This window comes from Sciurus carolinensis, chromosome 16, assembly GCF_902686445.1.
Source record: "Sciurus carolinensis chromosome 16, mSciCar1.2, whole genome shotgun sequence".
NCBI classification, from domain to species: Eukaryota; Metazoa; Chordata; class Mammalia; order Rodentia; family Sciuridae; genus Sciurus; species Sciurus carolinensis.
In genome coordinates, this window is record NC_062228.1 from 65,632,350 (window position 1) to 65,659,710 (window position 27,361).

Genomic DNA, 27,361 nt, shown 5'->3' on the forward strand with positions numbered 1-27,361 from the left:
ATGGTTCATTCTTATTGATGTTTTTGGAAGTTTTAATAAAATTCTCCACATTTAAAATAACTTGAGGTAAAATTCACACAGCATGAAACCCACCATTTCCCACGTGTGAGTCAGCGGCAGCTAGAGGGCCTACCTCGCCGTCTGTTGCGTTCCTCACCCCAGGGAGCACCCCTCACCTGGCAGTGGACCTCCTTCCCTGCCGTCCCTACACTTGGAAATCACTGACCTACTTTCTGTCCCAGAATGTACCACATAAAGGGAGTGACCCACATGGTCTTCGTGCCTGCGGAGTCCACTCTGCTGGCCCTGGGGCTCCCTGGGTGGCAGCACACACCGTACTTCTCTTCTTACGGCTGAATAACCTCCCTGGTGTGGATGGACCGCATTTGTCCGCTCATCCGCTGATGGACGTCGGGTGGTTTCCATGTTTTAGCTACTGCAAGTGATGCTGCCGTGAACTCATGTGCACGTACCTGTCTGAAGGCGGGTCTCTGATTCTTGGAGTACACACCCGGCAACGGAAGAGGGGCGGGTAGAGCACACTCGCCTAGAAGGCCGAGGCCCATCCTTCCCCGCACCCCAACAAGTCAATACATGAATAAGTCAAAGTGAAAGAGAGGCAGGGAGCCAGAGCCGGAGGGGCATACGGGGAGGGGGAGAGAGCGGCCCTGGCCAGCCTCCTAACAGGCGGGAGTGGAGAGGCAATCCAAGGCGCTGCACGTGGCTTTGAAGACGAGGGAGGGAGTCCTGCACCCAGGATTGTGGGCACCTCCAGAACCTGTCCCCATCCAGTAAAAGGAAAGGGGACCCTTGGCCCCACCACCTCGGCACCGAAGCCCTGCAGGGCCTGCGGAGCCTGCATGATCATCTCTCTGCTGTAGGAAGTGAGAGGGGCCCCTGGGCTGGAGGCTGGGGAGGTGCTGCAAGTGCGGGAAGAGCGCAGCCTCAGCACTGGTGGGACCCCGGCCGGGCCACAGCGGCTGAGAGCTCAGAACACCAGTGGTTCTTGGCAGACGATGATTTCAAGGTATCACCATTATCAGATGAAAAAGTCCTAAGGTCAAATAAATCCGGGAAATGCCTCCTATCGTGCCTTTCTTTCTTCTTGGATATTCTTGGTGCCTCTGAGCTGTAGAGACTCCTCGTGGGGATCCACGCCCGCCCTTTGGTCATTAACACCTCCAAGATGTCAAACCCAGCATTTCCTAAAATTGTGTGACCACGGAGCATTTATTTCTGTCTCTTCCCAAATACCTGTTAACTCCAATCAAATAACATGCACTGGGACATGCTGATCTGCACTTGCAATGCCCAGGCCTGTGGTCAGTTTGCACAAGACGATGTCATTATGAAACAGTGCACCTGGCACGTAGCTCACGTGACCAGTAGGTACCTGAGACAGGGGTGGACACAGCCGTCTGGAAGGACACACACCTGGAGATGTTCTGGGCATGCCCACCCTGTGTATGAGCAAGATGATGTTGTTTGTTGGCTTGCTTTGTTGTTCTGGATGTATTTAGGACCAAGATCCACAACGCTTTTTCTGTAAAGGGCCAGACAGTAAGTATTTTAGGCACTGGGGACCAGACAGTTTCTGATGCAAGGGCTCAACTTGCCCCAGTAGCCAACAGAGTCCCTAAGTGAGGACGCAGCTGAATTCCAATAAAACTTCACCTTTTGTGCCATTTTCACATCTCACAAAGTTTTCTTCTGTCTTTTCTCCCAACCATTTTTAAAAACATAAAAGCCCCTCTCCCACGGGCCCTCCACCGTGGCAGACCAGCAGGACCCGGCTGCCCTACATGAGTGAGCAGATGCCTGCCAGCGGGAAGGAGCCGTTCCTGGGCCGGCAGCTGGTGGCGTGGGCACCGTCTGCAGCCGCCAGCTAAGCCAGAGGGCATGTGTGGGCAGCTGGCTTTGTCCCCGCAGCCTGGGAGAGGTGAGGGAGCAGACTCCTGTCCGCCCTGGAAGGAGGACGTCCAGCCCAGTCCCCGACCCCACTATGTGCCACCTGGAGCCGGTTCTGAAGATGTCCCCGGTGTTCCTGCTTTTCCTGGGCCTGGCAGAAGCCTGCATCCCTCGTGAGGGTAAATGGTCCCTGCGCATTTGGGCTGGGTTCAGACAGGACCCCTGAGGCCTCACTCACAACGACCCCTTGTCCAGGCTTAGACGTCTGGTTCCCCTACCCTTGGAGGAAATGGCGGTGGAGTCCCAGATGCGGTCCCAGCCCTGGCAGATGCACACGCCTGTGTCTGCGTGCTGGTTTTCATCAATGGCTTCTTGCCTCTTTGCAGGGGAGATATTACCTCTCCACCTCCCTGTCCTCATCTACCCAGTGGGGTCATAAGGGTCACCAGTTCCGAGGACAGTTAGGTGTCATTGAAGAGGTTCCAATTGTACAGATCCAGGACTTAACATCCCCGTAGGTAGAGGGTCCAGGGAGACTCCAGACCCTCAGCTTGTTTCCTCACTCCATCCGTCAGGAAGGCTCGGGCAGCTCCTGGCCTGTCCCAGGGCTCAGTACTGACAATCCAGAGGCGTCCTCCTGCGATTCCCATGTCAGGCCAGTAAACGCACCCTGGCTGGGGATTCAGAGGAGGTCTCTCGGAAAAGCGGCATCGGAGGCAAGACCCCAGTGAGGCACAGGGGCTAGCCAGCCAGAGTCAAGGAGGGTGTTCGGGCAGGCAGAGCTGCCTGCGAGAGTCCCTTCAGCCTCTGAGAGCAGCCAGTGACAGGAAGATGGACAGGTGGAGGAGGTGGGGGACACTAACGAGGAAGAATGGAGAGGAGGACTGGGCCTTGCAGGTGGTATGAGGGGTTCTGAATGTCGTCCTCATGGCAAATGGAAGCTGTCTCGCATCTCCGGGAAGGGAAGTGCGTGTGTGCGTGTGTGTGTGTGTGTGTGTGTGTGTGGGCGTGTGTGTGTGTGTGTGTGCGCGTGTGTGTGAATGATCAGCTCTGTCCCAGGTGAGGCACGGGCTGGGTGGGGGTCAGAGCAGAACCATGGACAGGAGTGAAGACATTGTTTTGGTCACCAAGGAGTAGAGCAGCGTGAGCAGGTGATGGACATGGAGGAGCAGGGGTGAGGAGCAGGGGCTGAGCTCAGGGAAAGAGGACAGGTTCCTGCAGTGTCCCCTCCCGCAGCCGAGGCTGCCCTTGCAGAGAGGGGAGAGCGCTGCGGAGCGAGCCGTGTTTCGGCTTTCTCTTGACATCCTTCTAGACTTGGGAGAAGCTGACGTCTTAGGGTTCCCGAATACCTTCCCCCAGCGTCCCCCAGTGTCAGCCTCTTGCCCTAAGCCCAGCACCACAGCAAAACCGAGGCCCTCGCACCGGCACAGAACCGAGGCCTAATGACAGACCAACTCAAATTTCACCATGTTTCCCTAACGGAGACCCCTCTCCAGGAGGATCCAGCGGGTCCTCCTAGCGTTTCCTCACACTCGCCCTTCTGCTCACGACTGACTGGTCCTCAGCACTAGCGCTTGAGCCCCCATCTTCCCTTGTCTTCCGTGACCTCAGGACATTTGAAGAGCTCTCTGGTCAATTGATCTGGGAATGTCTCTCAACTCAGGTTTGTGGGAAGCTCTCCCTTGATGGGATTGAGGTTATGTGTTTGGGACAGGAATACCACAGAAGTGGGTCTGCCCTCGGTAGTGAATGACCTCAGGGTCACCTGACACTGATAGGTCTGACTGCCTGCCACGCTGGCCTTGGCACCTTGGTGGAGGGGTACCTGCCAGGCTGCTCCACGTACCCTTTCTCCCTTGGTCCTCAATACATATACTGGGGGTATCCTTGGAGAATCCGTAAACATCCTGCTCCTCCTCCACGTTCGCCCCTAGCTTCAGCCTCATTGCGCATCTCGCCTGCAGCTAGGATGACTCTAGTGTCTCTCAGCGGCCATTGTCATAGTACCCTCCTTCCTTCCACATGTACTTATTGGAATGTCTCTGAAAGGAAGAGCTGACCCTTCTCCCTTGTTTACTCATCCACGTTTTTGTATCAGTGTGAATTCGTGGATATCTACTTTATCAATAGATTCTTTTTATGGGTAGCAGGGTGATGACCAGAAATTCCCTTCTGGACATGCTGAGTCTCAAGTGCCTGCAGATGACCGAGACCTTCATAGACTGCAAGTTCCATGAGAAGAGAGCTTGGAATGTTTCATTTCCTCCTCCTGCACCCACAGTTTTCTTCCCAATCAGATTCACAAAGGCCTACAGAGCAGGGGCAGAGTCCAGTTTTTCTGTGTCTCTAGCGTGAAGTGTGGGCCAGTGTCTGGAGTATGAGCCAAGTGAATGTTTGTTGGATGGATGGATAGATAGATGGATGGTGGGATGCATGTTTGGATCGAGGATTGGTGGATGACGAATAGGTGAACAATGGATGGGTAGAAGGATAAACGATAGATAGGTGGATGGATAGATGGGTGGGTGAGGGATGGGTGGATGGAGGGATGGATGGGCAGGTAGATGGATGGATGGGTAGACAGATGGATCTGGGTGGCTTTATTGATACAAAGAGTGGATGAGTTGTCTTTCTGCAGGGACACATCTGCTCTGGTCTTCTTGGCTATTGTAGTGATCTGAGCCTAACGCTTAATTCTCTCCTTGCTCCCTGCTCCCCCATCCTGTTGGAATACAAATGACTGACGCGTTCACCTGCAGTTGCAATTGAAGAAAAAAGTAAGAACTGTGGATACGCACTACTTTATATTCCCATAGCTAGCACCTTTCAGATTCCCTGGGATCTGGAGATGTCCCTGGGAATTCTGGGGAAGGTGGACTTGGAACTAGTGCACAGAGTTTTGCTTGGGGTCAGGAAAGAAGCAGGTGAAGCAAGCTGCGGCCATCCTTGTTTTATATCCACCTTCACCACTGAGAGCTGCAAAGAGTTGCTCAGCAAGAGTGGAGAGCACCCCTCAGGAAGAAAGATGGTGGGCGGGATGTTCACATACCCACTCTAGCTGGGTCATAGTCTGGGGGCATCTGAACACTTAAAAATTAATGAGAACCCCAAAGCACTTATTTTCCAAGTATAGGTGATCTTTATTGATATTTACCTTATTATAAACTAAACATTCCCAATTAAAAATATTTATTTGTAAATGGCCAATAAACACATGCAAAGATGTTCAACATCATTAGTCACCAGGAAAATGCAAGTAAGACCACAGGGAAGTTCCCCAGTACACTCCCTGGGAGGATTCATCACAAAAGAGAGATGTAACAAGTGCTGGTTGGGATGCAGAGGAACTGGAACCCTCCTTCACTGCTGCCCAAGGCGCAGGGGATGTGGAGAACAGTCCTGCAGATCCTGAAAATGCTGAACAGTCACACAGTAATTCTGTTCCTAAGTACACACCCCAGAGAAACCAAAACAGAAGTCCACATAGGCACTTGAACACAGGTGTTCACAGAAGCTCTATTTATAATCGTCAAAATGTGGAGATAGCCTAAGTGGCCCTTAATCAATGAGTGGCAAACACAATGTGGTCTGTGCCTACAGTGGAATATTATTCAGCCATAAATGCAAAGTATTGACAGATGGTGTGGCATAAATGGACCTTCAGAATCTCCTGCTCAGCAGAAGTGCCTGTCCCCTTCAGTTGTATGAATCCACTGATGTGTGATACCCAGAGAGGCAGACCCATGAAGACAGAATGTAGGTTAGTGATTGCCAGGGGTTGGGGGTAGAATTGTGGGGTGATGGTTATGGGGTGGAGGGTCTAGTTTTGGGGTGATGAAATGCTCCAAAATTGACGTGATGAATGCACAAGTCTATTCTAAAAAACATAGAAATGGGGGATCACACCTCAATACAGCTGTTGCCGACATGCTTATTTCATTAAAAATAAGAATTAAAAACACGCATCACGTTATCATAAAATATTTTAATGAAATGACTATTTTTTCCTAAGACAAGACAATCTGGTGGGAGGACAGGGATCGTTCTACAGTTGGCAAACTCCTTTAAGGCCTGGCCGAGAGACAGGAGCTGAGGTCTCACCTCTGCGTCTGTGCTCCATCCACCGTGACGTTCTGTTTTGGCTGAAGTAGATGAAAACCCAATGTCACAGACAGGGAGTGGAAAAGGGAGGATCGTGGCCTTCTGGACCAGTCAGGACTCTCCAGAGAGACTGGGCCAAAAGGACAGACCGGTGATACAGGGAGGGGAGGGGAATCGTTAGGGTAGTGGGCTCTCTCAGCCCTGGAGAAGTTCCACAGCAGGCCACCAGCAAGCTGGAGAGCCAGGGAAGTTGTTTGTGTGTCTCTGTCCAAGTCCAAACCCCCAGAACCAGGAATGCTGAGGGAGAAACTCACTTTGAGGCCAAAGATCCAGGAGCCCAGGGGGCCTGGTCTAAGACCTGGAGTCCCAGCGGTCAGAGACCCCGGAGTTTACCTACAAGGGCAGGAGAAGATGGGCATCCAGACTCTGGAGCAGGGCAGGGGCTGGGCCTCCTCTACCTCTTTGCTCCCTAGAATGGTGCGCACCCACGCTGAGAGCGAACCTCCCTGCTCAGTCCACCACTCACACCAATCTCCTCCAGAAACACCCTCACCCATGGACCAAGGCAGAGGACGGGCACAGGCTTCCCGCCAGGAGAGGGACCGGAGCCCAATGCTGCAATGACTGAGGAGGCAGCATGCCGGCCCCTTGGGCATCCCTCCGCCCAGCCAATAAGGCACGCCAGATCAGCCATCAACCCTGGAAGGGCCTCCGGGCCCCAGTGGTCCCCGGATGAGACTCGTTTTGTTTTTAGATTCTGTTCTACTTAGTTATACATGACAGTAGAATGCACTTTGACATATCATGCATAAACGGAGTATGACTTCTCAACCATCTGGTGGAACATGATGTAGAGTCACACAGGTCACGTAATCACACATGCACACAGGGTCATGATGTTCCATTCATTCTATCACTCCTATCCCCATGCCCCCTTCCCTCCCTTCGCTCCCCTTTGTCTAATCCAAACTACCTCTATTCTTCTCGCCCTCCTCAGTGTGAATTAGCATCCACATATCAGAGAAAACATTCAGCCTTTGGTTCTTTGGGATGGGCTTATTTCACTTAGCATAATATTCTCCAGTTCCATCCATTTACTGGCAAAGGCCGTAATTTCATTCTTCTTTAAGGCTGAGTAATATTCCATTGAGTATATATCCCACATTTTCTTTATTCATTTATCTGTTGAAAATGGCACCTAGGTTGATTCCATAGGTTAGCTATTGTGAATTGAGCTGCTATGAACATTGATGTGGCTGCATCACTGTAGTATGTTGATTTTAAGTCCTTTGGGTATAAACCTAGGAGTGGAATGACTGAGTCAAATGGTAGTTCCATTCCAAGTTTTCTGAAGAATCCCCTGTATGAAACTTTGAGAAGAGTCTTTCTCTCCCACCCTTGCAAACCTGCAGGTTTCCAGAGGGCAGGGACTCGTGCATCTATCTATTCCTGTAACCTAGGAAAGTTCCTAAACTGAAAGGGCTGTGCAATTGAAGGGCGTTGATGCTATTATCCCAGACTGAGAGAAGAGGAAGGGAAGAGGAAGGGAGACAAGGTTCACCAGGCACCCAGCGTGTCCTGAGAATTTAAAATGTGCCATGCAACTTAGTTTTCAAAGTAGTGCATGTCCCCTGAGGACCCAGAGGCTACCACAGCTCCAGATGCTCACGCCAGATCATCCACCATCAGTCACCTGCGAAGATTTCAAAATATTCAGATCCCATACCAGCCCTGTCAATCAAATGCCCTGGATGACAGTCTGGATCCCTTACACTGAAACGCTCACCTGTGCTCCTGCCTCTAGGTTTGGAAAAACCTAAATAAATGCACACATCACAGAAGCCACACTTCCGTTCTGTTTCAAAGTATCGTGCTGTTTTAATTTTTGTTTTATGTTAAATTACTATTATAACAATATTTAGATTAGTTATATAAAGTACCATTTCATTAACATTTAATAATATTTGAATTAATAATTAAATATTTAATTTAAGACATTTATGCTATTTTAATCTAAAATATTTAACTTTCACTTAATATATAAGATTTCCAAGGGGCTGGGGCTGGGGCTCAGTGGTTGCATGTTTGCCTGACATGTGTGAACCCTGGGTTCAATCCTTGACACCACGTAGAAATAAATTAATTAAGTAAAAGATCCATTGACAACTAAAAAAACTATATTAAAAAAAAGATTTCCAGAGGGCTGGGATGTATAGCTCAGTGGTAAAGCACTTGCCTAGCACGTGTGTGGTACTAGGTTTGATCCTCAGCACCACATAAAAATAAATGAATAAAATCAAGGTATTGTGTTCATATACAACTAAAAATTTTTTAAAAAATAAGATTTCCAGGGTCTAGAATTCAAAAAGTTCTCCAAGTTGTACTGTAAAAATTTCCTCCCCCGCCCCTATTTTCCCTGTTCCCCTCCCTGAAGGAATGTGCTATTCTTTTTTTTTCCCCCTTGGTACTGGAGATTGGACCCAGGGGCACTTAATCACTGAGCCACATCCCCAGCCTTTTGCTTTTACTTTTTAATTTTGAGACGGGATCTGACTAAGTTGCTGAGGCTGGCTTTGAACTTGCGATCCTCCTGCGTCAGCCTCCTGAGCTGCTGGGATTACAGGTGTGTGCCACTGCACCCAGCTAATTCCAGCTTTAAGATCCTTCCAGAGACAGTTGGTGCAAGCAGCAGTGAACATGTTTATACATTCAAAGCCTTCTCACTCACATAAAGACGGTGTGCTGCACACGCTCTTCTGCGTGTGCCCTGCTTTCTCCACGTAGCAATGCATTCTGAACACTGCCCCTGTTGGTCCATGAAAAGCCATCAGTCTTATGCACTTAGTTTTGACTGTGTGGTATTTCCTGAGTGATGTCCATTATTTTATCTAAGCAGTCACTCACTGATGGGCACCCAGGTTGCTTCCAATACTTCACTCTTTTAATCAATGCTTCAAACAAAAAATCATCTTATATGAAATCAGACATATGGGAGACACACAAATCTATAACTATATATCCATATACATCCATAGAATTATGTAAATGTGTTCAGTTGTCCCTCAGTATCCCTGGGGTGTTGGTTCCAGGACGCTCCCCTCCCCAGCAATGACACCCAAATCTGGATGCTCAAGCCCCGTGTATAAACTGGTGCGGGATTTGCATCTAACCTATTCATATCCTCCTGGAAACTCTGAGCCATTCCTAGATTTCTTATGGTACCTAGTACACTATAAACACTAGACGCCTGTTTAGTGTGCTGTTTAGGGAGCAACCAGAAGGGGAAACATTGGCACAGGTTTAATCCATATGCAGTTTTTTCTAGTACCGGGGATTGAACCCAGGGTGCTCGACCACTGAACTACATTCCCAGCACTTCTTACTTTTGATTTTGAGTCACATTTTCTCTAAGTTTTCCAGGCTGACCTTGAACTTGCAATCCTCCTACCCCAGCCTCCTGAGTCTCTGGGACCTTGCCAGCCTGCATATGCAACTTAATATGTATATTAAATAAACTTTCTATATTTGTACACACACACACACACACACACACACACACACACACATGCACACATTTCTATCTGCCATGCTTGAGTCCATGGGTGCAGAGTTTGACTGCTGACTGAGCAGTAGATACCTAGGGACACCTATCGTACAGAAGGCTAGTTATCTATTATGCCCGTGGCTGCAGGTGTACACAGAGAAATGGGCTGTGAAGCTAATTTCTAACCCTTAAGTTAAGGGCTGTCAACACCTTTGTCAATACAGCGGTGTCTAGCGCATTAGCAGGCCTCGTGCAAGGCCTTGCCTGGGTAGTCTAGGCCACAGTGTCCTTGGAGGGGCGGAGGGCGGTGTGGAGACCCCAGGGTGGGTTGTGTGAACCTTGACCTCTCTCCTCCCTTCCTTTGTCTGCCATGCTGCGTCTGACTCCTGGCTCTGTCGCCCCTTCAGTCAAACGTAAGTCACTTCTCCCTCCCCACAGTCAGTCCCTTTAGCCCACAGTCAGGGGACCAAGGAAGCAGAACCGCTGGCCTGACGCTCCACCCAGGGCAGATGGAGACCCTGGAGGGTCTAGTGGGATGACGGGATGGACCCTCACGTGCCCGCTTGCCGTGTGAAGCTGGGCGTGTGTGGACAGCAGGGGAACCCGGGGCTTTCTGCTGGCGTACCGTGATCCGCTTCAGTGGGCCGGTGATCTCTGCTCCGACTGTGCAGTGGGCTCTCTGGTGGGTTTTAAACGAGAAGAGCCTGCTGCAGAGTGGACACACAGTCCTGCATTGCAAAAGTTAACCGTCCTGGCCTCCAGCTGAGAAGCGGAGATGACCATAGGCTGTCCTGCAGACCCTCCTGCTCCTCTCCCCAAGCTCAGGCGGAGTAGGGGCAGGGTTTCGCAGGACAGCGGCTCCCTGGGCTTTCTGTCACCTGGGTAAATGTGACTCCAAAGGGACCCAGAACCCTTAGGAAGGGCCACGCCTCCCTGTTCTGGTTCCTTACCCTGCCTCAGGGCTTGCGGGGGGCAATGGGGTGCTGAGGGTTAATTTATCTCACATTCTCTCCAAACCTTGATTGGCAAAACGATCCCACTGGCCCCGCTGGCCCTACTGGCCCCTGGCCCACTGCTCCTCTCCTGCCTGCCGCTGGACGTCTGCAGTGCTGAAAGGTGAGGGTCTCCTTCCCTTCGGTTCTCACAGCCCTGACCCAACAGGGATGGCCTCTGCTGGCCTCCATCCAGCTCTCCTTTCCCCTGGTGTCCACTGCCCAGCTTCTGGTGCGGGAGCTGGAAACCTCTCCTGAAGGAAACCAAGTGCTGTCCCTCTCCCTGAAACGGGGAGCATTTCGGTGGTCCAAGCTTCAGCCTATGGCTGTGACCTAACGGAGGCCTCCAGGTCTGAGGGGTGGTTGGGTCTGCCCGAGAGCTAACACTGGAGCACGCCAGTTTCCATCTCTGCTTTCTGAGGTCAGGCAGAGAGCCTGCCACCAGCGCTGTCGGATGACCCTTACTGACGGCGGTCAGAGCAAGCTCAGTGACCAAGCTTTGCAACTGGGTTTGCAAGCTGGAGGCAGGAGGCCTCCTTAGGAAGTCAGACGAGGATCCTCAGAAAGGCCAAGGTGGGCACTGAGCACCTCTGTGTTCAGAGCCCAGTGCTGCCCTTCCTAGCTGGGCAGGCTTGGAGAAGCCACCTCACCTCTCTGGGCCTTCACAGGCTGAAGGCTGTCACAGATGTGAAACGTGTTCACCGAACTCAGGAAATCAGTTCAACAGCTCTGCCTGCTTCTGCCCCCCGTGCATGCACACACCCCACACCACACAAGTACGCGCTTACCACGACCATTACCACTTCCCTGTTACCTGACGTTACCGTGGGGCAGGAGTGAGGCTTAGTGCTCAGGACATGTCCCCTTGCTTGTCACTGCTGCTCCAGGTGGGAGGTGCATTTCCCCTCTTGGGTCAGGAAGAGCTCAGAGTTGGGTGATCCTCCCAAGACCACCCGGTTGGTGAAGGTGCAGCTGGGGACCCAACCACTCAGCTGGCACCCCTCCTGCCCTCGGAGGCGTTGACCGGAGGGGTCTCAGGGTCTGGGAGGACACTTTGAGGGCGCTTTCCCCGACAGGCTGGGCCGCCACTGGGTCCAAAGCCTCTGCCACCAGCACCTCCGTTTTGTGGAAGAGGAGGTGGAGCTGGAGGGGGGGTCTGCGGTTGGCGTCCTACTGCAGGATCACTTCTTGGAGCTCCGCTATCCCCACGGGAAGTGAGGGGATGCTGCTCTGGTCCCTGAGGGCCCGGGTGGAGCAGGTGGAGCAGAGCTGGGCCTCCTTCTAGAGCCGGGCAGGTGGTCTTTCCTTCCCTTTCTAGTGAGGCCACAGCAGGGCCAGGCCTGCCTCCCAGCCCCTTCCCAGCCCACTGGGCCCCTGCCGTAGGCTGAAGGGGCTGATGATGACCCCACAGGGCCAGGTCTAGACCCCAACCGCCCACAGGTCGCCGACTGTATGCTTAGGGTCTCCCCCACTGCCACCGGCCCTCCTCCGGTGCAGACTTTGGAAGATTCTGCTGCTCAGTCCCTTGCAGCCGCCGCGTCTGATCTTGCTTTCCGTCTCTCTGATTATGACCTGGTCTCCGCCACTCCTTGGCTCAACATTCTGCATGCTGTCTGCGACTCGGCTGCCGACCCCTGCTCCTGGATGGGCTGTTCTCAGGGATCGTGGGTAAGTACCTGCCACACCCAGGACACCCGGACGGGGTCTTCAGAGCTCCGTGTGTGCCTGACTCACACTTGGGCAACGGAGACCCAGACACGGGTCCAGTAGGCTCACGCTTCAGAAGCTCAGACTCTGGTGGGAACAGACAGGGAGACACAAGCCCCCCAGGGACATTTCGGCCACCGAGAGGCCCCATGTAGGCAGTGGTCCCAGGAGATCATATTGCCAGTGATGCCAGAGCCACGGTGGCATAAGCTACGCTCTGTGACGTTGCCCAGAGCTGGGTGCCAGCTTTCAGACCCCACCGTGCTCAAGAGGGAACTTCAGAGGCAAGCAGCCCCTGCTGTGACAGTGGGGACAAGGCCGGTGGCAGTGTGGGGAGACCCCAGGCATGCCTGTGGCCACCCCTCCCTGGAGGAGAGCACTGAGTCTGCAGGGCAGGAGCCCCTGACCAGGGCTGTCTGCCCTGCGTGTGCACATGGCCCTCCTCTCTCTCCCTAGGTCTGATGAGCAGGCTGTCCCCGGATGGTGAGTGTGGGATCCCACCCACTGGCCCTGGCCTCTCTCCTCCCTCCCGCGGTGCTGCACCCTCCCTGGGTCCCAGGGGGTTGGGACGTTACCAGTTGCAGGTTATGTGCGTTGGAGTTTGAGTGACGTGGCCTCTTCATTAGCAGAGACGGCTTTGGCTGGAGTCTGACCTAGTGCTCACCACCCCGTGGCTTTTCCTAAGTTTTAAAAATAGGAACGTTTTAAAATGGGAAGCACTGAGGGAACATAAAGCCAGAGCCGGGTGTCTGCTTCATCTCACGTCCACTTCTGCCAACCAGAGGCCACACCGTCACCGGAGTCCGGTGTGGGAGACGCGTTCAGTGCTGCACACAGAGCATCTTGGCTCTTCAAGTTAAAAGCAGCAGTATGCGTCTACCTCTTCCGCGCGCACACCTGAACAATGCGTTCATGCCCAGCAAGGAGGCTGTGCTTGAGTCTGGCTCCTGGTTTCCTTCAGCTTCGTTTCAGTGCATTTCAGGGCCATCGGCGCAGTGGACGCCTCTCAGACCTCTGCTTTTCTTACTGTGCAAGCTCGTCTCCGTTCAGTCCCTGAAAGCGGCCCGGTGCAGGCCAGGGGTGTGCGCACGCCAGCCTGGACCAGGGCACGGACCCACACCCCGCGCAGCCTGGAGGAGCGCCGTGCCCGTCCCCCGCAGCAGCATCGGGTGCCTCCTGACTTCACTTTCCAACACGTGGGAGCTGAAGATGCTCGGCCCCCACCGACCGTCCCAAGGGGACTGAGCCCCGGATTCTCTGAATGCACTCAGTTCTCGTCTTGAAAGGAGACTTTGCCGCGTTTGAGTAAGTGGCAAGCGGATCTCACAGGTCGAGAGAAGACAGCCATAAGCTAAGTAAAGAGAGCGGAGCGCGGCCGAGTGGACGTGGCCGCTGCTGAGGGTGAGTGGGTGCCAGGGGTTCAAGACCCGTTGGCACCACTCTGAGGCTCCTCCTAGGAGGGCTCTGCTCTCGCCAGGAGGCACCGGGGAGTTAAAGCTGAGTCTGCGTCCGCCTGAGACGCATCGGCCCTCCGCCATCACTGGGCACCTCCCATGGATCATCCACACACGGAGGCACCTGGGGTCTTGGCCCAGAGCCCTCGTCCACCAGCAGGTCAGCAAGAAGGAGCTGCCTTGGCCCCTGCACAGCAGGGTGGCAGCAGGTACTCCACAGGTGGGCGTGAGGGACCCGCTTCCCTTCGCCCAGTCCACCCCCAGGCCCCGGTCCAAAGCACTCTGTGTCTCCGCTGCCCCTCAGAATGATTCCTCCGTTCTCCCCACCGTGGGGGACGAGACGGCTGAGCAGGGGGCTCCCTGCAGAGGAGCAGAGGTTCCCAGAAGGGGTCTGTGCAGGCCTGCGTGGAGGAGCTCTGGTGGGGATCAGAGCCTCGGGCGTGGCCCACTCCCCCACATGGTGCCCGCGTGCCAGCTCCACCCCTGCTCCCTCCTACTACCACCCGCCTGTGCAGCCGCAGACCCTCCTGGCCACCCTGCGGGCCCCCAAGGTGACAGCAACCTCTGCCTGAACCTCCTGTGGAGGCAGCGGACCTCACCAGCAGCATCCACATGCAGAGCCTGGCATAGAGCCACAGCTCAACCCAGCACAGCCACTGAGAGGCGGAACCCGCGGGCTGGGACCCGGGAATAGCAGCACTCTCTTCGTATCCCGCCGAGTCTGCAGAGCCAGCTTGGAGCAGAGCTGGAGGAGGCAGGAGCCGTCCTGGAACTGGAGTTCCACCACCGCCCATGCGGGAGAGAAATCTGAGGCCTGGAAAGAAGCAGAGCCTCAGAGACAAAGGAGCAGCTAACAAAGCATTCACGGAGGCCTGGAAGGAGCCCAGGGTGCTCAGCTCTTCACCCGCAGTCTCAGCCCCTGCAGCACCTGGACCTGCCCAGTTGGCCTGGTCTCCTGGGACTTCCAGTTTTAGCACTGAAGCCCTCACGTCCTAGGAACCTGTCAATCCCAGGCAAACCAGGATGGCTTCTGGTGCTCAGCAGCTGGCAAGCGACAGGATCAGACGCCAACACAGATCCACATGCTCAAAGACGCCCCTGCCACGCAGGAGGGACTCCCTAAGATGCCCACATGTCCGCAGCACCCAGCCGAATCCTGAGTCCCTTTCAATCCTTCCACAGCTCCGGACTCCTTCCCAGCCAGGACCATGCCCACACTCTGCCCTCTGTCCCGGACTCTTCTCTCATTCCTCTCCCAAGTTCCTTCGCCCCGCTAACCCCTGCTCATCTTTCAGGTCTCAGACACATCAATCCCTCCAAGATGCTTCCCTTGGCTCCCCCACAAGGTCAGCACCAGCACCCCACAGGCTCCCCAGCCCCAAGGTCGACCCAGAACTACCCCCACCCGTTCCCCGCTTTACAACGCCTCCGTCGCCTGTTCCTCGACGTGGAGACTGCACGCCCGCACCTGTGCCCATGGCCCTGCTGCCCTGTGCCCACACCTTGCTGTGTCGGGTAGGGCAGAGTCTCCATGGCTCCTGGAGGAAGCGAGACTCCAGCAGGGCATGCGTCTTCACCAGCAGCGTCAGCCCTGTGCTGCTGGGCTCGCGGGCATCTCCAGCTCTGCCTGCGACGAGTCGCGGTGCTTGTCAGCATGGTCCAGAGCCCGAGGCCTCACGCCTGTTTCTCTCTTTGCTCTGCATCTCCGCTGGAACCTGGCTGCCTTCCCGCCTCAGACAGGACCGAAGAAGAAAGTAAGTACTGGGATAGCTGACGTCCCCAAAATTAGATCTCACACCCCCTCTGGGCCTTGAGACCCCTTTGAAAAAGCTGGGGAGGCCTGGTGGAGGCCCTGGCGTTCGGCGTGGTCCAGGGTCCGGAGGGTAACCACTGTGGTGTGCTGCTCAGCGTCTGCACCTCTGCAGGGCTGCGGGAAGCGCCCGAGATGCGTGGTGGCCGTTTCCCATGGCTGATTTCAGGTCGCTCCTGGCTTCGCTGTGCACAGTCTCCTGAACCTCTAACAGCCGCGTGTGCAAGCCATCTTGCATGACTGGCTCCCAGGGAAGACGTTTCCCAGCCTCCTTCAGGAAAGAGGAGAGGTGGTCTGGGGCACAAAGGAGGCCATGCTGCTGAGAGCAGAGGGAGTTCCTAGGAAGGGCTCCGTGGGTAGAGGCCGGCCACATGCAGGGAGAACCTGTCCCCCTTCCACATCTGTGCCCCAGAAAAATGCAGGGCTCAGCAGGACGACACAAGGGTCTCCTGAAGGCAGTGAGCACCTGGTAGCCCCAGGCCACACGCTAGCCCGGTTCTCCTGAAACCTCACCACAGCTCCAATCAGATGGAGCATAAAGTGTCCAGCCAAACCAGCTCACCCAGACACTTTTCCAAAGCCAGTGTCCCACCCCAACCACACAGCCCTTCTCAGAAGTCTGCTGACCTCTGCGCTAGAGCAAGGTCCTCAGGCCTTCGTTGCAGGTGAGGTTCTGGGACCCAGCTCAGGTCTGAGGGAGGAGGCTCCACAGAGGCCACCACTGGCGGGCCTGGGGCTGGGGCACAGACTCCTCTGTGCATTCTCAGTGCTCTGCGAGTGTGGTGTGTACTGTTTAAGAGGTACGCTGAGGCACAGTAAGGGTCCAACGGGCTATCCGAGCAAACAGCAAGGCATGAGATGAGCAGCTGCAAACCAGTGAGGGCAGCTTTTGGAGGACAGACCCCAGGCAAGGCAGAGACCGCCACAGCTGGGTCAAGGGTGGTGCCGCACTTGGTCGGCCCTGCTGCACGTCCCCAGCCAGGACATCAGGGCTTGAGTCCTTCCACCTGGTTCTGCCTGACTGAGCCTGGGTTCTGTTTTCTTCAGTGTGAGGCAGGGTGAGAATCCGGTGTCTGAAACACTCGGGGCCAGAAGCATTCCACATTTGAAAAAAAATTTCAGATTTTGGAATATCTGTATAAACTTTACCAGCTGAGCATCCCTAACCCCAGACCCCAAGATCTGACATGCTCCAAAATCCAAAACTGTCTGAGCATCTTGCCGACACTCAGGAAGGCCCAGTCAGCAGCTCCTGGACTCCAGGCGTCCGTGAGGGCTTCCAGCCGCTGAGGCACTTGCGGGACACAGTCCAGGTGCCTGTCTGTGTGATCGGGCAAGGCCTGACCACGGAGGGCCAGCTGTCTGCCCAGGGGTCCCTCAGGCCTGGCCTCCATGGCAAGCTCCCAGGGGGTCCTCGGGAAGTTCAAGGCGGCGCTGGAGGTGCTTGGTGCTGCTGGACGCGGGTCCTCACTCTGCTCTCCTGCCTGCTCTCTTCCATGTGCTCCTGGTGCGCTCCTGCAGTGAAGAGTGAGTGGACGGTTTCCTTCCCTGCGGGTAACCTGGATGCACTTAGGTGCCGGAGAAGGAAGGGGCTGTCTGGGGGGCCCAGCTCAGGACTCGGTGTCCCCGGAGGAGGCCCTGCGGGTGGGTCTGGGTTGCCCCTCGGCTGGGAGGCGAGCCCTAAGTGTGTCCTGCTGTGTCCGTTTCCCAAGCCCCCAGAGGTCCCAAACTCCCCTGCCGACCCGGAGTCTGCCATGTCTAGGGAGGGCTGCGGGGTGAGAAGGGGAGCGCCAAGGCCCTTTGTGAGCTTCCCCGCCTGGCTCCCAGCAGGGAACGGGAGAGGAAGGGCCCCGGCTCTGCTCTGCGGGAGCCTCCCCATCTCTGTGTGACGAACCCCCAAGGACACTGGGCGTCCAGGGCCTCTCTCCCAGGAGGTCAGGGGCAGCCTGCCAGGCCCCCACCCCTCCTGCGGTGGGGCCAGCCAGGAGCCGGCCTCTAACACGGCTTCTCTCTGCTCTGCGCTTCTGTGGTGCCCCTGATGACGCTGACGGCCGGACCCTCCTCCCTCCCCGGCTCGGACCGCCCCAGTTCTGAAGCGTAAGTTTGCATCTCCCTCTGCTTTGTCCACCTTCTCCTCACCTCTCTTAGCCCAAGGACTGGGAAAACGACTCTGCTGCATTCCCCTTCAGAAAGGCGGGCATCTCACGTGAGGGGACCCCCGGGTCAGGGGTCCGCAGCGGCTGGGGGGTGGTCCTGAAACCTGAGCACTACCTGGGAGTCAGGCACTAGGGCAGCACTTGGAGGCTCTCTCTTCCTGGCGGCTTCTTCCCCAGGCAAGCTGTGTTCACCCGCCCAGCAGCAGGCACAGAGGTCAGGCAGCAGACCCGGGCTGCACAGCCCCGGTGGGGTCGGGGGACGCTGGTCCGCGCCCGCCTCGCTCTCATGGAGATCCGCTCTCCTGAAGGTCAGCTCTGACCCTTTACGACACCATTCCCTGAAAAGTCACTGCTAGGTAGAGGCCACATGCCTCCTTCAAACTTTAAAAATGGTGACGCAGTTCATGGAGCGCGAGACTCACCCTTCACCCTCCTTAGCAGGTCCGGTGCTGTGGCCCCGGCACATTGGGCGCCACGCACCACTGTCCGTCCAGCTGCTGAGCATTCCTTCCTGCCTCCTGACTCCTGTACCCACCGGCAGCCCCTGCCCACCCTGCGGGGGCCCCTGCCACCCTCCTGCTTCTGTGGCTGCTCTGGGAGCTCACGGAGCCCGGGACGTGTGTCTGTGCTCTGGCCTCTCTCTCCACATGAATGTCCAGGGTCCCCACGCCCTGGGCGCCTGCCCGCGAGTTGTGGCTTTTCAGGGCTGAGCGACGTTCCCTCATGGCTGCACCGCACTTTGCTCATCCACTCACCCCTGGGTGATATCTGTCGCTTCTACCTCTCTGCCCACTTGAAAGCAGTCTACACCCAGCCTGACGTGCCGTCTGGTCCGAGCCTCGAGCCCACCTCCAAACCCGGCCTTCATGCAGGAGGGGCCTCAGTCAAACCCAGGAGACACTGGGTGAAAAACAACAACCCTGTCCCAAGTGCTGTGTGCATGACCCTCAAGAGGCCATCCTTGTCTTACAAGTGAGAATGCAGGGCACAGAGAGGGACAGTGACCTGCTCAGATCACACAGCGGGCGGGGTGCCGACGAGAGCCCAGGCAGTCTGGACCTCAGGCTGCTCTCTGGCCGTTGTCTCCCCCCTGCCTCAATGTGCTCCTGACTGTGGCCCAATAACACTTGAAGCACCTCAGATCTGCAGGTCCCTGCCTTGTTCTTGCACTGGGGAGGTTATTACTACCTGGCTCTTAAGGAGCATGGAATTCAGCTCAGAGAGGGAACAGCAGAGTGTGGCCTTGCAGGTGTCAGCCCCGCCACACCAGGTGGCTCTGTGGACCAGGAAGCCCAGCTCTGGAGCCCAGCACTTGGCTCTGGCCTGTGCACTGCAGCCCTGCCCAGGCAGCTCCAGCCCCCTCGGGCCTGGGGGTGAGACAAGGTCTGACCCCTAGTGGGGAGTGCGTGGGGAGGGTTTGCCCCCTGGGGGCATCCGGACCCCTGGAGACATTTCTGCTGGAACCCAGGAGGTGGTGGGGGAGGCAGATGGCATTGGTGTGGAGCCAGGGATGTGGCTGAGCACCCCACACAGAGCCCCCCCATGACCAGAGTCCTCCAACCCAGCATCAGCTAGTGTGGAGGCATAAGCCCCGCTGAGCACCGTGCCCTGTGGGGGGCAGGGCTCACGAGGGGCGTCCTAGGATGGCCGCTGAGCTACATTCAGAGGGGTCCTGGTCTGCAGTGGCTGCTGCTGTCCCGCTCACTTCCCTGGGGCCGCCCCACCTCCAGATGCAGACGCAGGGGCAGACAGAGGCCGCCAGCCCTGCTGCAGGGCCAGGGGAGCAGACCCAGCCAGACCCCAAGGTCCGTGGAAGACTCACGTACGCCAGGCCCGGAGCCGGGGTGCCCGTGGTCGCCCCACCCTCCTGTGACCTGGAGGAGGTGTGGCCGTGGAGAGGGCTGGGGTGTCGAGGCAATGGACCTGGGCTGGGGCTGTGCTCTGCAGACTGTTTGCTCGCTTCTTCCGTCTTACCCAAGTAACGGAGGTGATTCTCCTGTGTTTGGATTCAGGGATACAAAGCAGGGGTCAATCAGCCATGTTGCCCATAAAGCACCAGGCAGCAGATATCTTAGACTTTGGTGGCCCCAGGGCTCCCTGGTGACTATTCAACACTCCACAGACTGGCAATGTGTCAAGGTGGACTGACCATGTCCAGTGAGATTTTTAAACAAAGAGTCCCAAGTGCCCGTCCATGGACGAAGGGATGTTAGCCACACAGAGAAACGAGGCCTGATCCCACCACGCCCGAGACGCGACTCGCACTCGGGTCATTCATGGGAAAGGTCCAGATCAGGCAACCCCAGAGACAGGAGCTGTCCAGCAGTGACCAGAATCCCAGGGCTGCAGACGGCCAGGGAACAGGGGCAGCCGCCTGGGTACAGAATTTGGAGGTGCCCGCTAACTGCAGGGATTCTCTTTGGTGATGAAGATGTCCTAAGGTTGACGGGTGAAGTTTGCTGGACTCTGTGAATGTGCTGAACTGTCGACTTGTGTGGCTGCCAGTCGTGTGAAGTGTGTCCAGGTCGGGTTGTCATAGCAGCGGGTTCAGAAGGCCCAGCAGGCAGCGGGCACAGCTGGCCACCCGAGGCACTGGCACGCAGACCTGCAGGGTGCGGCTGCCCCGGGGGGGGCTCTGCCCTAGTGGCTTGCACATCCCACCAGGTCTGACTGGGACTTTCCCTCCTCCTCCTGGCCCATCTCTCATGGACTCAACACTGTCCTGTGCCCCTGGACCACACTTGCTTCTGGACGGACAGAGATCCTGGGTGAGACCTCCCCTGCCACCTTGGAACTGTGGGAAGCTGGCACCGGCCCCTCCTATGAGCCAGGACAAGTTGGGTGGACAAGCCCTGACCTGTCCACGTGCTCAGGCCTCGGCGGAGAGGTAGTCTGATGGGGGAGGCAGACGGTAACAGATCATCAAAGGACAGTATCAGTCAATGTCCCCAGGATGAGACAGAGAAAGATGGAAGGAAAAAGGTCTGGAACCCAGTTGATCCTCAGGGAGGCGTGGGTGGGCAAGCCTGGTCCCTGGTACGGTCTTGGTGACTCCCTTGTCTGTCCTGGTCTTAGGCTTGCTGAGTCTACAGGTGTTGAACGGTGAGTCTGGTGGCTCGTCCGTGTTTGCTCCTGGGCACGGAAGCACAACGCGGGACTGCCTGTGCTGCAGCAGCCTTGAGAGACCGCCAGCCGCGACCCTCCTGCGCTCTGCTGGGGCAGCTTTCTGATCATCCCACGGCCCTTAGGAACGTTAGCTACTCTGTGCTGAGCCTCAGTCCAGGTGCTGGGGCAGAGAGGCAGCAGAACAGACAATCCGCAGCCAGAAGGAACTAGAGGGGGCTCCGAGTCGCCGGGATCTGTCCTGTGGAGGGCAGAGTACAGAGGGGCGTGCAGCTGGGAGAGGGGCGCCGGCTTCCCGAGGGCGCAGGGAGGGGACTCCTAGCAAAGACCTAGGAAGTGAGAGCAGGACCTCTGCGGAGCGGCCTCCCAGGGGGGAACCCCGTGCGGAAGGCGGGAAAGTGCCTGGGCGGGGCAGCAAGGAGCCTGACCACGTCCCCGAGGGCCAGGGTGTTGTTCACAGGCGATTTCTCTTGTCTTCCCTTTTTCCTCCTCCTCCTCTTCTTCCTTCTTAGAAGAAACCAGTGACTGTAAGGAAGAAGGTGAGTGACAGCCGGCACCTTGGGGAGGTGCTGAGCTTCTTCCCCGGGTTTGGCTCCTCCCCTGGGGGTGAGCTCCTCCCCTGGGGGTTGGCTCCTCCCCTGGGGGTGAGCTTCTTCCCCGGGGTTGGCTCCTCCCCTGGGGGTGAGCTCCTCCCCTGGAGGTTGGCTCCTTCCCAGGGGTGAGCTCCTCCCCTGGGGGTTGGCTCCGCCCCTGGGGGTGAGCTTCCCCGGGGTTGGCTCCTTCCCCGGGGGTGAGCTCCTTCCCCGATGGTGAGCTCCTTCCCCGACGGTGAGCTCCTTTCCCGACGGTGAGCCCCCGGGTAAGCACCTTTTTCGGGGCATAATAAAGCCCTGAAAAGAGGGAGTCCGGGCAGCCGAGGGCAGGACACCAGTGCTTGGGTGGCTCCTGACCTTAGCCACCTTCCTCAAACTACCCTGCCCTCCCGCCCCCATCGCTGTGGGGTGGACAGCCATACACCCAGGCAGGGGTAAGAGCACTCACTCACCCCCGTTGCTTCTCCTGCTGACTATCGAGTCCACTCTGTCCTGCTGGGCATGATCAGGTAAGTACTGAGAAATAGGATTACGTGGCTGAAAACCGAGAGGGAAAGTCAGAGGGCAGCAAGAACATGCCAGGTGACCCACATGACGGAGAGGAGTGTGTTAAAACAGCTAGGGTCACTAAATCCACAGAAATTCCTGAATAATAACTCAGGGTTATGGTTCACAAAAGGTATGGAATTCTGCAGACATGCAACTGAAACCATGGATTCAGACTCCCACCGCTGGGCTTCGAGGCAGCACCAGGACCATTACTGAACAGTCCCCAAGAGCAAACGGCTGACCTTGCTTGTCCATGCAAAGAACCATCAAGGGACAGATTTCAAAGACTCAGAACCACGGAGGCTGGAGGAGGGACAAATATAAAGAAAGTCCCTTCCTGGAAGCTTCGCAGGACCATGCAACCTTCAGGGGACCTTCCAGAAAATTAAAATCGGCACTTCCCACTCATTGTGAGGACAAAACCACCTCGATAAAAGATCTGAGAAATAGAGTGACAGAGAGGAGAATTGCATTTCAATCTTTCCCACAAACAGGGATGAAAATTCTGGACTAGTATTAACAAATCCAACTGGGCAAAATATTTTTAGAAATCATGACCACATTGAATTTATTCCAACAAAGTAAAGATGGCTTAATATATGAAAATTCATAAATGTAATTTTCATCTTATTAACACAAAAAGGAAAATCAGATTATCAGCTCGATAGATACAGAAAAAAAAGATGATAAAATTAAAAAAAAAAAAAAAATCTCGGCAAACCAGGAACAGAAGGGAACATCTTAATGTGTTAAGGAATCACCAAGAGTGTGCCGGAGAGTAATGTGGCAGCCTGGAACGTTCCCTCCTGAGACCCTAAGAGGCGTGTATCCTTGCCACCATCGCCAGCACTTCCCAGGGCTGGGTGTTCTCCCCTGGGTGTGCATCCCATCCAGCTGTCCAGGCAAGAGAGGGGAGACAGAGGCACCAGGGGCCCATAGAAAGCTGTCTCTTCCTCTCCCCTTCTCCCCCCCAGTACTGAGGATTGAACCAGGACCTTGGCATGTGAGGCAAGGGCTCTACCACCGAGTCACATCCCCAGCCCTCTTTATTTTGAAACAGGCCCTCACTAAGTTGCTGAGACTGATCTCCAACATGGGATCCTCCTACCTCAGCCTCCCGAGTAGCTGGGATTACAGGCGTGAACCACTATGCTTAGCTGAAAACTCAGTTTAAAAATTTTTTTTTTTTTTTTTTTTTTTTAGCTGTAGATGGACCCAATACCTTTTATTTTTATGTGGTGCTGAGGATCAAACCCAGTGCCTCACATGTGCCAGACAAGTGCTGTACCACTGAGCTACAACTCTAGTCCTGAAAACTCATTGTTTAACATGAACCCAGAATATGCCTTTGACCGGGAGGGCGAACCTTGGATAGGCTGTCGCTTATGAAATGTGAAATATGATTAAAAACAAAATATCCTCCCAACCCAGAACATCCCTCCACAAAGGCAGAAGAGAATGAGCAGTTTTATTACTGAAAAAGCACTGAACCAGAATGCATGAAGCTAAGCAACTGCGGAGGGAGGGAACCCCTGTGGACAAGCAGACACAACCCACGCACACCTGCCGGGAGATGATGGTCCTCAAGCTAGGGCACTAGCCGAGGCAGGCCGGAGCCGGTGGTCACCAAGCGGGAGCCGGGAATGCTACTGTCCTCATGTGTGCATGTCCCAGAGCCGCCCGAGTCCTGAAGAAAAACGCCCAGGGCTGGGGAGCTGGCAGGAGGTGTGCTGACTTCTAATAAGACCTGCTCCCATTTCCAGGGACAGAGACCTGGTTTTCTAAAGTGAGGCTCTCAGACAAGGGGTGGGGGCATCTGCTCCTGAGTTCTCAACAGGGGAGTCTCTATTTTGTGTGTTTGAGTTGCATGGACCTGTGGAGGTAGGCACGCTCACCCGTACGATGTGGGTTTTCCTGAATGGAACTCTTGGAAGACACGGAGGAGGGAGAGAATGCTGGGCAGGAGGACCCCCGCCCTGCAGTCCCCTGGCGGCAGGGCCAGAGCCAGGAGGAGCTGGCACCTGTGTGGGCGAGGGACCAAGGGGGGGGCTGGAGGCCCCAGCCGGTCCGGGCCTGCAGGTGTGGGCCTGGGAAGGGCAGGCGTCTGAGGAGACGTGGGGATGGATGGGCCAGGCTCAGCCACGTCTGGACATCCGGACGTGAGGGGAGCCGGGTGGGGAGCTGACCACTGCGTGGGGTGGTGGGCGATGGAATGGCTGCCAGCATGGGCGGGGGTCTAACTCCAGAGGCTGTGGGGACGCGGGCGTGGAGCCCTCATGGGGAGACTTTCTGGAACAGCAGGAGTCCCCCTTGTCCCCTCAGTCAAGCCCGCCATGGCCACCGTCCTTCCCAAGAAGCTCACCCCGAAGAAGAACAACTGGAACTTCCTCAGATGTGCCTACATGATGATGACCTTCCTCTTTGTGTCCTACAACAAAGGAGACTGGGTGAGCAGCGGGCCTCCGGACCCCGGGGGGGACCAGGGCTGGGGGCCGGCGCGCAGTGGGGACCCGGGAGAGGAGGCGCGCCTGTCACCGTCCAACTCTGCTTTCCTTCACCTCCTCCACTGGCCGGCCCTCGTCACCGCCACTGCAGTGCTACTGCCACTACTGCAACCCAGAACTGGACGCCAGGTACGCTGGGGCCGGGAGGCTGGGAGGGCCCGTCCTGGCTGCCTGGTGTTTGCCTGGGCGGGTCTGGAAGCTCCATTCACAGAAAGAGAATCACGCGGGAGTCCCATCGCCCTCATCTCGAGCCAGCGCCAACGTGGCTGACAAAGTACCTTAGGAATGACTGGGACGTGCAGGACTGGAGGGGTTCATTTACACGTGCGCCCGACACATTTTGTCTTGGGGTTTCAGAAATTGTGGCAAGAAACACAGAACTTAAAATTCACACTAGTGACATTCAGTTCACGTACAAGGCTGTGCCTCCATCACCACTACCCTCAGAAACTTTCACCACCCAACAAGGAAACTCTTCCATTAAGGGGTCCTCCACATGACCCCTGGCAGCCAGGACTCTACTGTCTGTCTCTGCTGGTCTGCACATTCTGGAACTTTCATGTAAGTGGAATCACACTCTGTGATGTGTCTGGCTTTATTCACTTGACATGCTATTTTCAAAGTTTAACCGTGTCATGGTATGTGTTGGCATGCCATTCTTTTGTATGACTGAATAATATTCCATTGCATGGATATACCACATTCTTTTTATCAGTTGAAAGACATTGGGTTACTTCCACTTTTTGACTATTGAAGATAGTGCTCTTATGAACATTTGTGGAAAAATTTGTGTTTGAACCTGTCAGACTCCTGGATACATACCTAGGAATGGAGTTGCTAGATCACATGAAATCATACCTAGGAATGGAGTTGCTAGATCACATGAAATTCTGTGTTTAACTTTTTCAGGAGCCCGCTGAATGAATTTTTATTGATCAGCTACTCTTTAAAATTATTTTTTTTAGTTATAGATGGACACAATACCTTTATTTTATTTATTTATCTTTATGTGGTATTGAGGATCCAACTCAGTGCCTCACACTTAGGAGGCAAGCTCTACCACTGAGCTACATCCCCAGCCCTGATCGGCTACTCTTTTTTTTTTTGTTTGTTTTTTGTGGTGCTGGGGATCGAACCCAGGGCTTTGCGCTTACAAGGCAAGCACTCTACCAACTGAGCTATCTCCCCAGTCCTCTGATGGGCTACTCTTGACGGATCCTGCATACAGTGGAGAACAGGGTGAAGATTCTTATGTTCACAAGAAGACAAATCAGACATGTTGGTCCCTCTGACAGGGATGGGGTTCCTCTCTTTGCTTGCCTGGAGTGTCTCTCCTCAGCCTCAAGGTTCACCGAAGCATCCGCAGGTTAGGCTCAGGGGTGGACACCACTGCAGGGCAGCTGAGGGAAACGCAGGGATGATGTTCCCTGCTCTTCACAGCACTAGCCACACCCTGTTTTTGTTTTGTATGATAGTATATGACCCTTAGGCCAGAGGTGGCAAACTTTCTTTGTGAAGGGCTAGACAGTCAAGTTCTTGGCTTGACAGGCCATATTGTCTGTGTTGCAATTAGTCAGTACTACTGTTGTAGCCAGAGCAACCACAGGCATGAAGAGCCAGGCCTGGCAGTATCCATCCGCTGCTGAATGCATAAACAAAATACGGCATATTTGTACAATGGAATACTATTTAGCTGTAAAAAGAAATGAATCTCTGATACATGCTACAACATGGTCGAACCTTCAAAATGTTATTCTATGTGAAATTAGCCTGACACAAAAGACCACAGTATATAATTCTGTTTATATGAAATGTCCAGAATTGACAAAACCTGAGGCAGAAAGCCTCAGTTATCAGGGGATGGGGTAGTAAGGGTTTTTTTGTTTTTGTTTTTGTTTTGCGGGGCTGGGGGGGTTGATGAAAATGTTCTGGTATTAGTGGTGATGACTGCATAACATGGTTAGTGTATTAAAAGACTGGACTGCATACTTTAAAATGGTTAGGATGGTGAGTTTTACATCAGTCGAATTTTGCCTCGATTATTAAAAGAAGGAACTCTATTAAGAGGGGCGCAGGCTGGAGTCAGCCCTCCAGAGCACAGTCTGAGAACCCCTCCTCGAGGCCGAGGCCATCTGGGAGCAGAAGCCACCTGCCCCGCCGTGGGCCCCGGGGCCACAGCGAACCCGACCTCCGCGCTGCGCAGTAACCCGCGCCGGGAGCGCCGGGCTGCGGGCGCGGAGCGGCTTCCCGAGCGCGCCCTCTAGTGACAGGGCGGGAGGACGCCATCCGCTCCCGAGTGCAGCGGGCACCGGGCTGTGACGGTAACTGCAGGGGGCCCCCTCTCCGGGGAGACGTTCGCCCGAGTGATGGCGAGGAGCCAGCCCCATGAAATCTGAGGAGGAGGACAAAGCGGACAGAACCCAGCGGCGGGAGAGGGGCCCAGGACGAAGGTGGCAGAACTGAGCTCCGCAGGGTCGTACAGAGCCCCGTGGGCCCCGCTGGGTGGCCTGGCGATGCATGAAGGCGCCAGTAAATGCACAAACCCGTTGCCCTCTCCTTTCTTCCCGTCCTCAGAAACGACCCTTGCTGTGCTTTCTAGTGAGTCTACTCTGCCCAGCTCAACGTGCACAGGGCCCCCATCTCCCAGAGAAGCTCCGTCCCCCGGACGGCCACCGTGGAGGGTGATGAGCAGCTTCTGTCTGCCTCTTGGAAGGCCGTGCTAGAGGATGGGCCCGAGCAGCTGAGAGAACCCCTGCGGGCGTCTCCAACTGTTCTCACCTCCCCACCGTTTCCATATTAAATGTTCATTGTTGAACGGCTAAGTGCTTGGTTCTTCCACCCGCCCAACACGGGGAATTAACCTAGGCGACAAGGGTAAATCCTCTGTCATTTAATTCTGGCATCAATCCTACCAGAAGGT

General features: G+C 55.4%; 1 protein-coding gene across 1 annotated transcript; it reads left to right on the top strand.

Moving 5' to 3' along the window:
* Positions 1 to 1,970: 1,970 nt before the first annotated feature.
* Positions 1,971 to 27,227, top strand: Eddm13 (epididymal protein 13). The gene is made up of 15 exons (XM_047527268.1): positions 1,971 to 2,087; positions 4,668 to 4,685; positions 9,961 to 9,966; positions 10,661 to 10,669; positions 12,205 to 12,213; positions 12,709 to 12,735; positions 15,002 to 15,176; positions 15,226 to 15,460; positions 19,403 to 19,494; positions 20,337 to 20,440; positions 20,748 to 20,774; positions 21,308 to 21,334; positions 24,260 to 24,384; positions 24,533 to 24,570; positions 27,016 to 27,227. Exons 1-15 carry the CDS (start codon positions 2,003 to 2,005, stop codon positions 27,038 to 27,040), a joined length of 1,002 nt encoding a protein of 333 aa, XP_047383224.1. The 5' UTR covers positions 1,971 to 2,002; the 3' UTR covers positions 27,041 to 27,227.
* Positions 27,228 to 27,361: the final 134 nt, after the last annotated feature.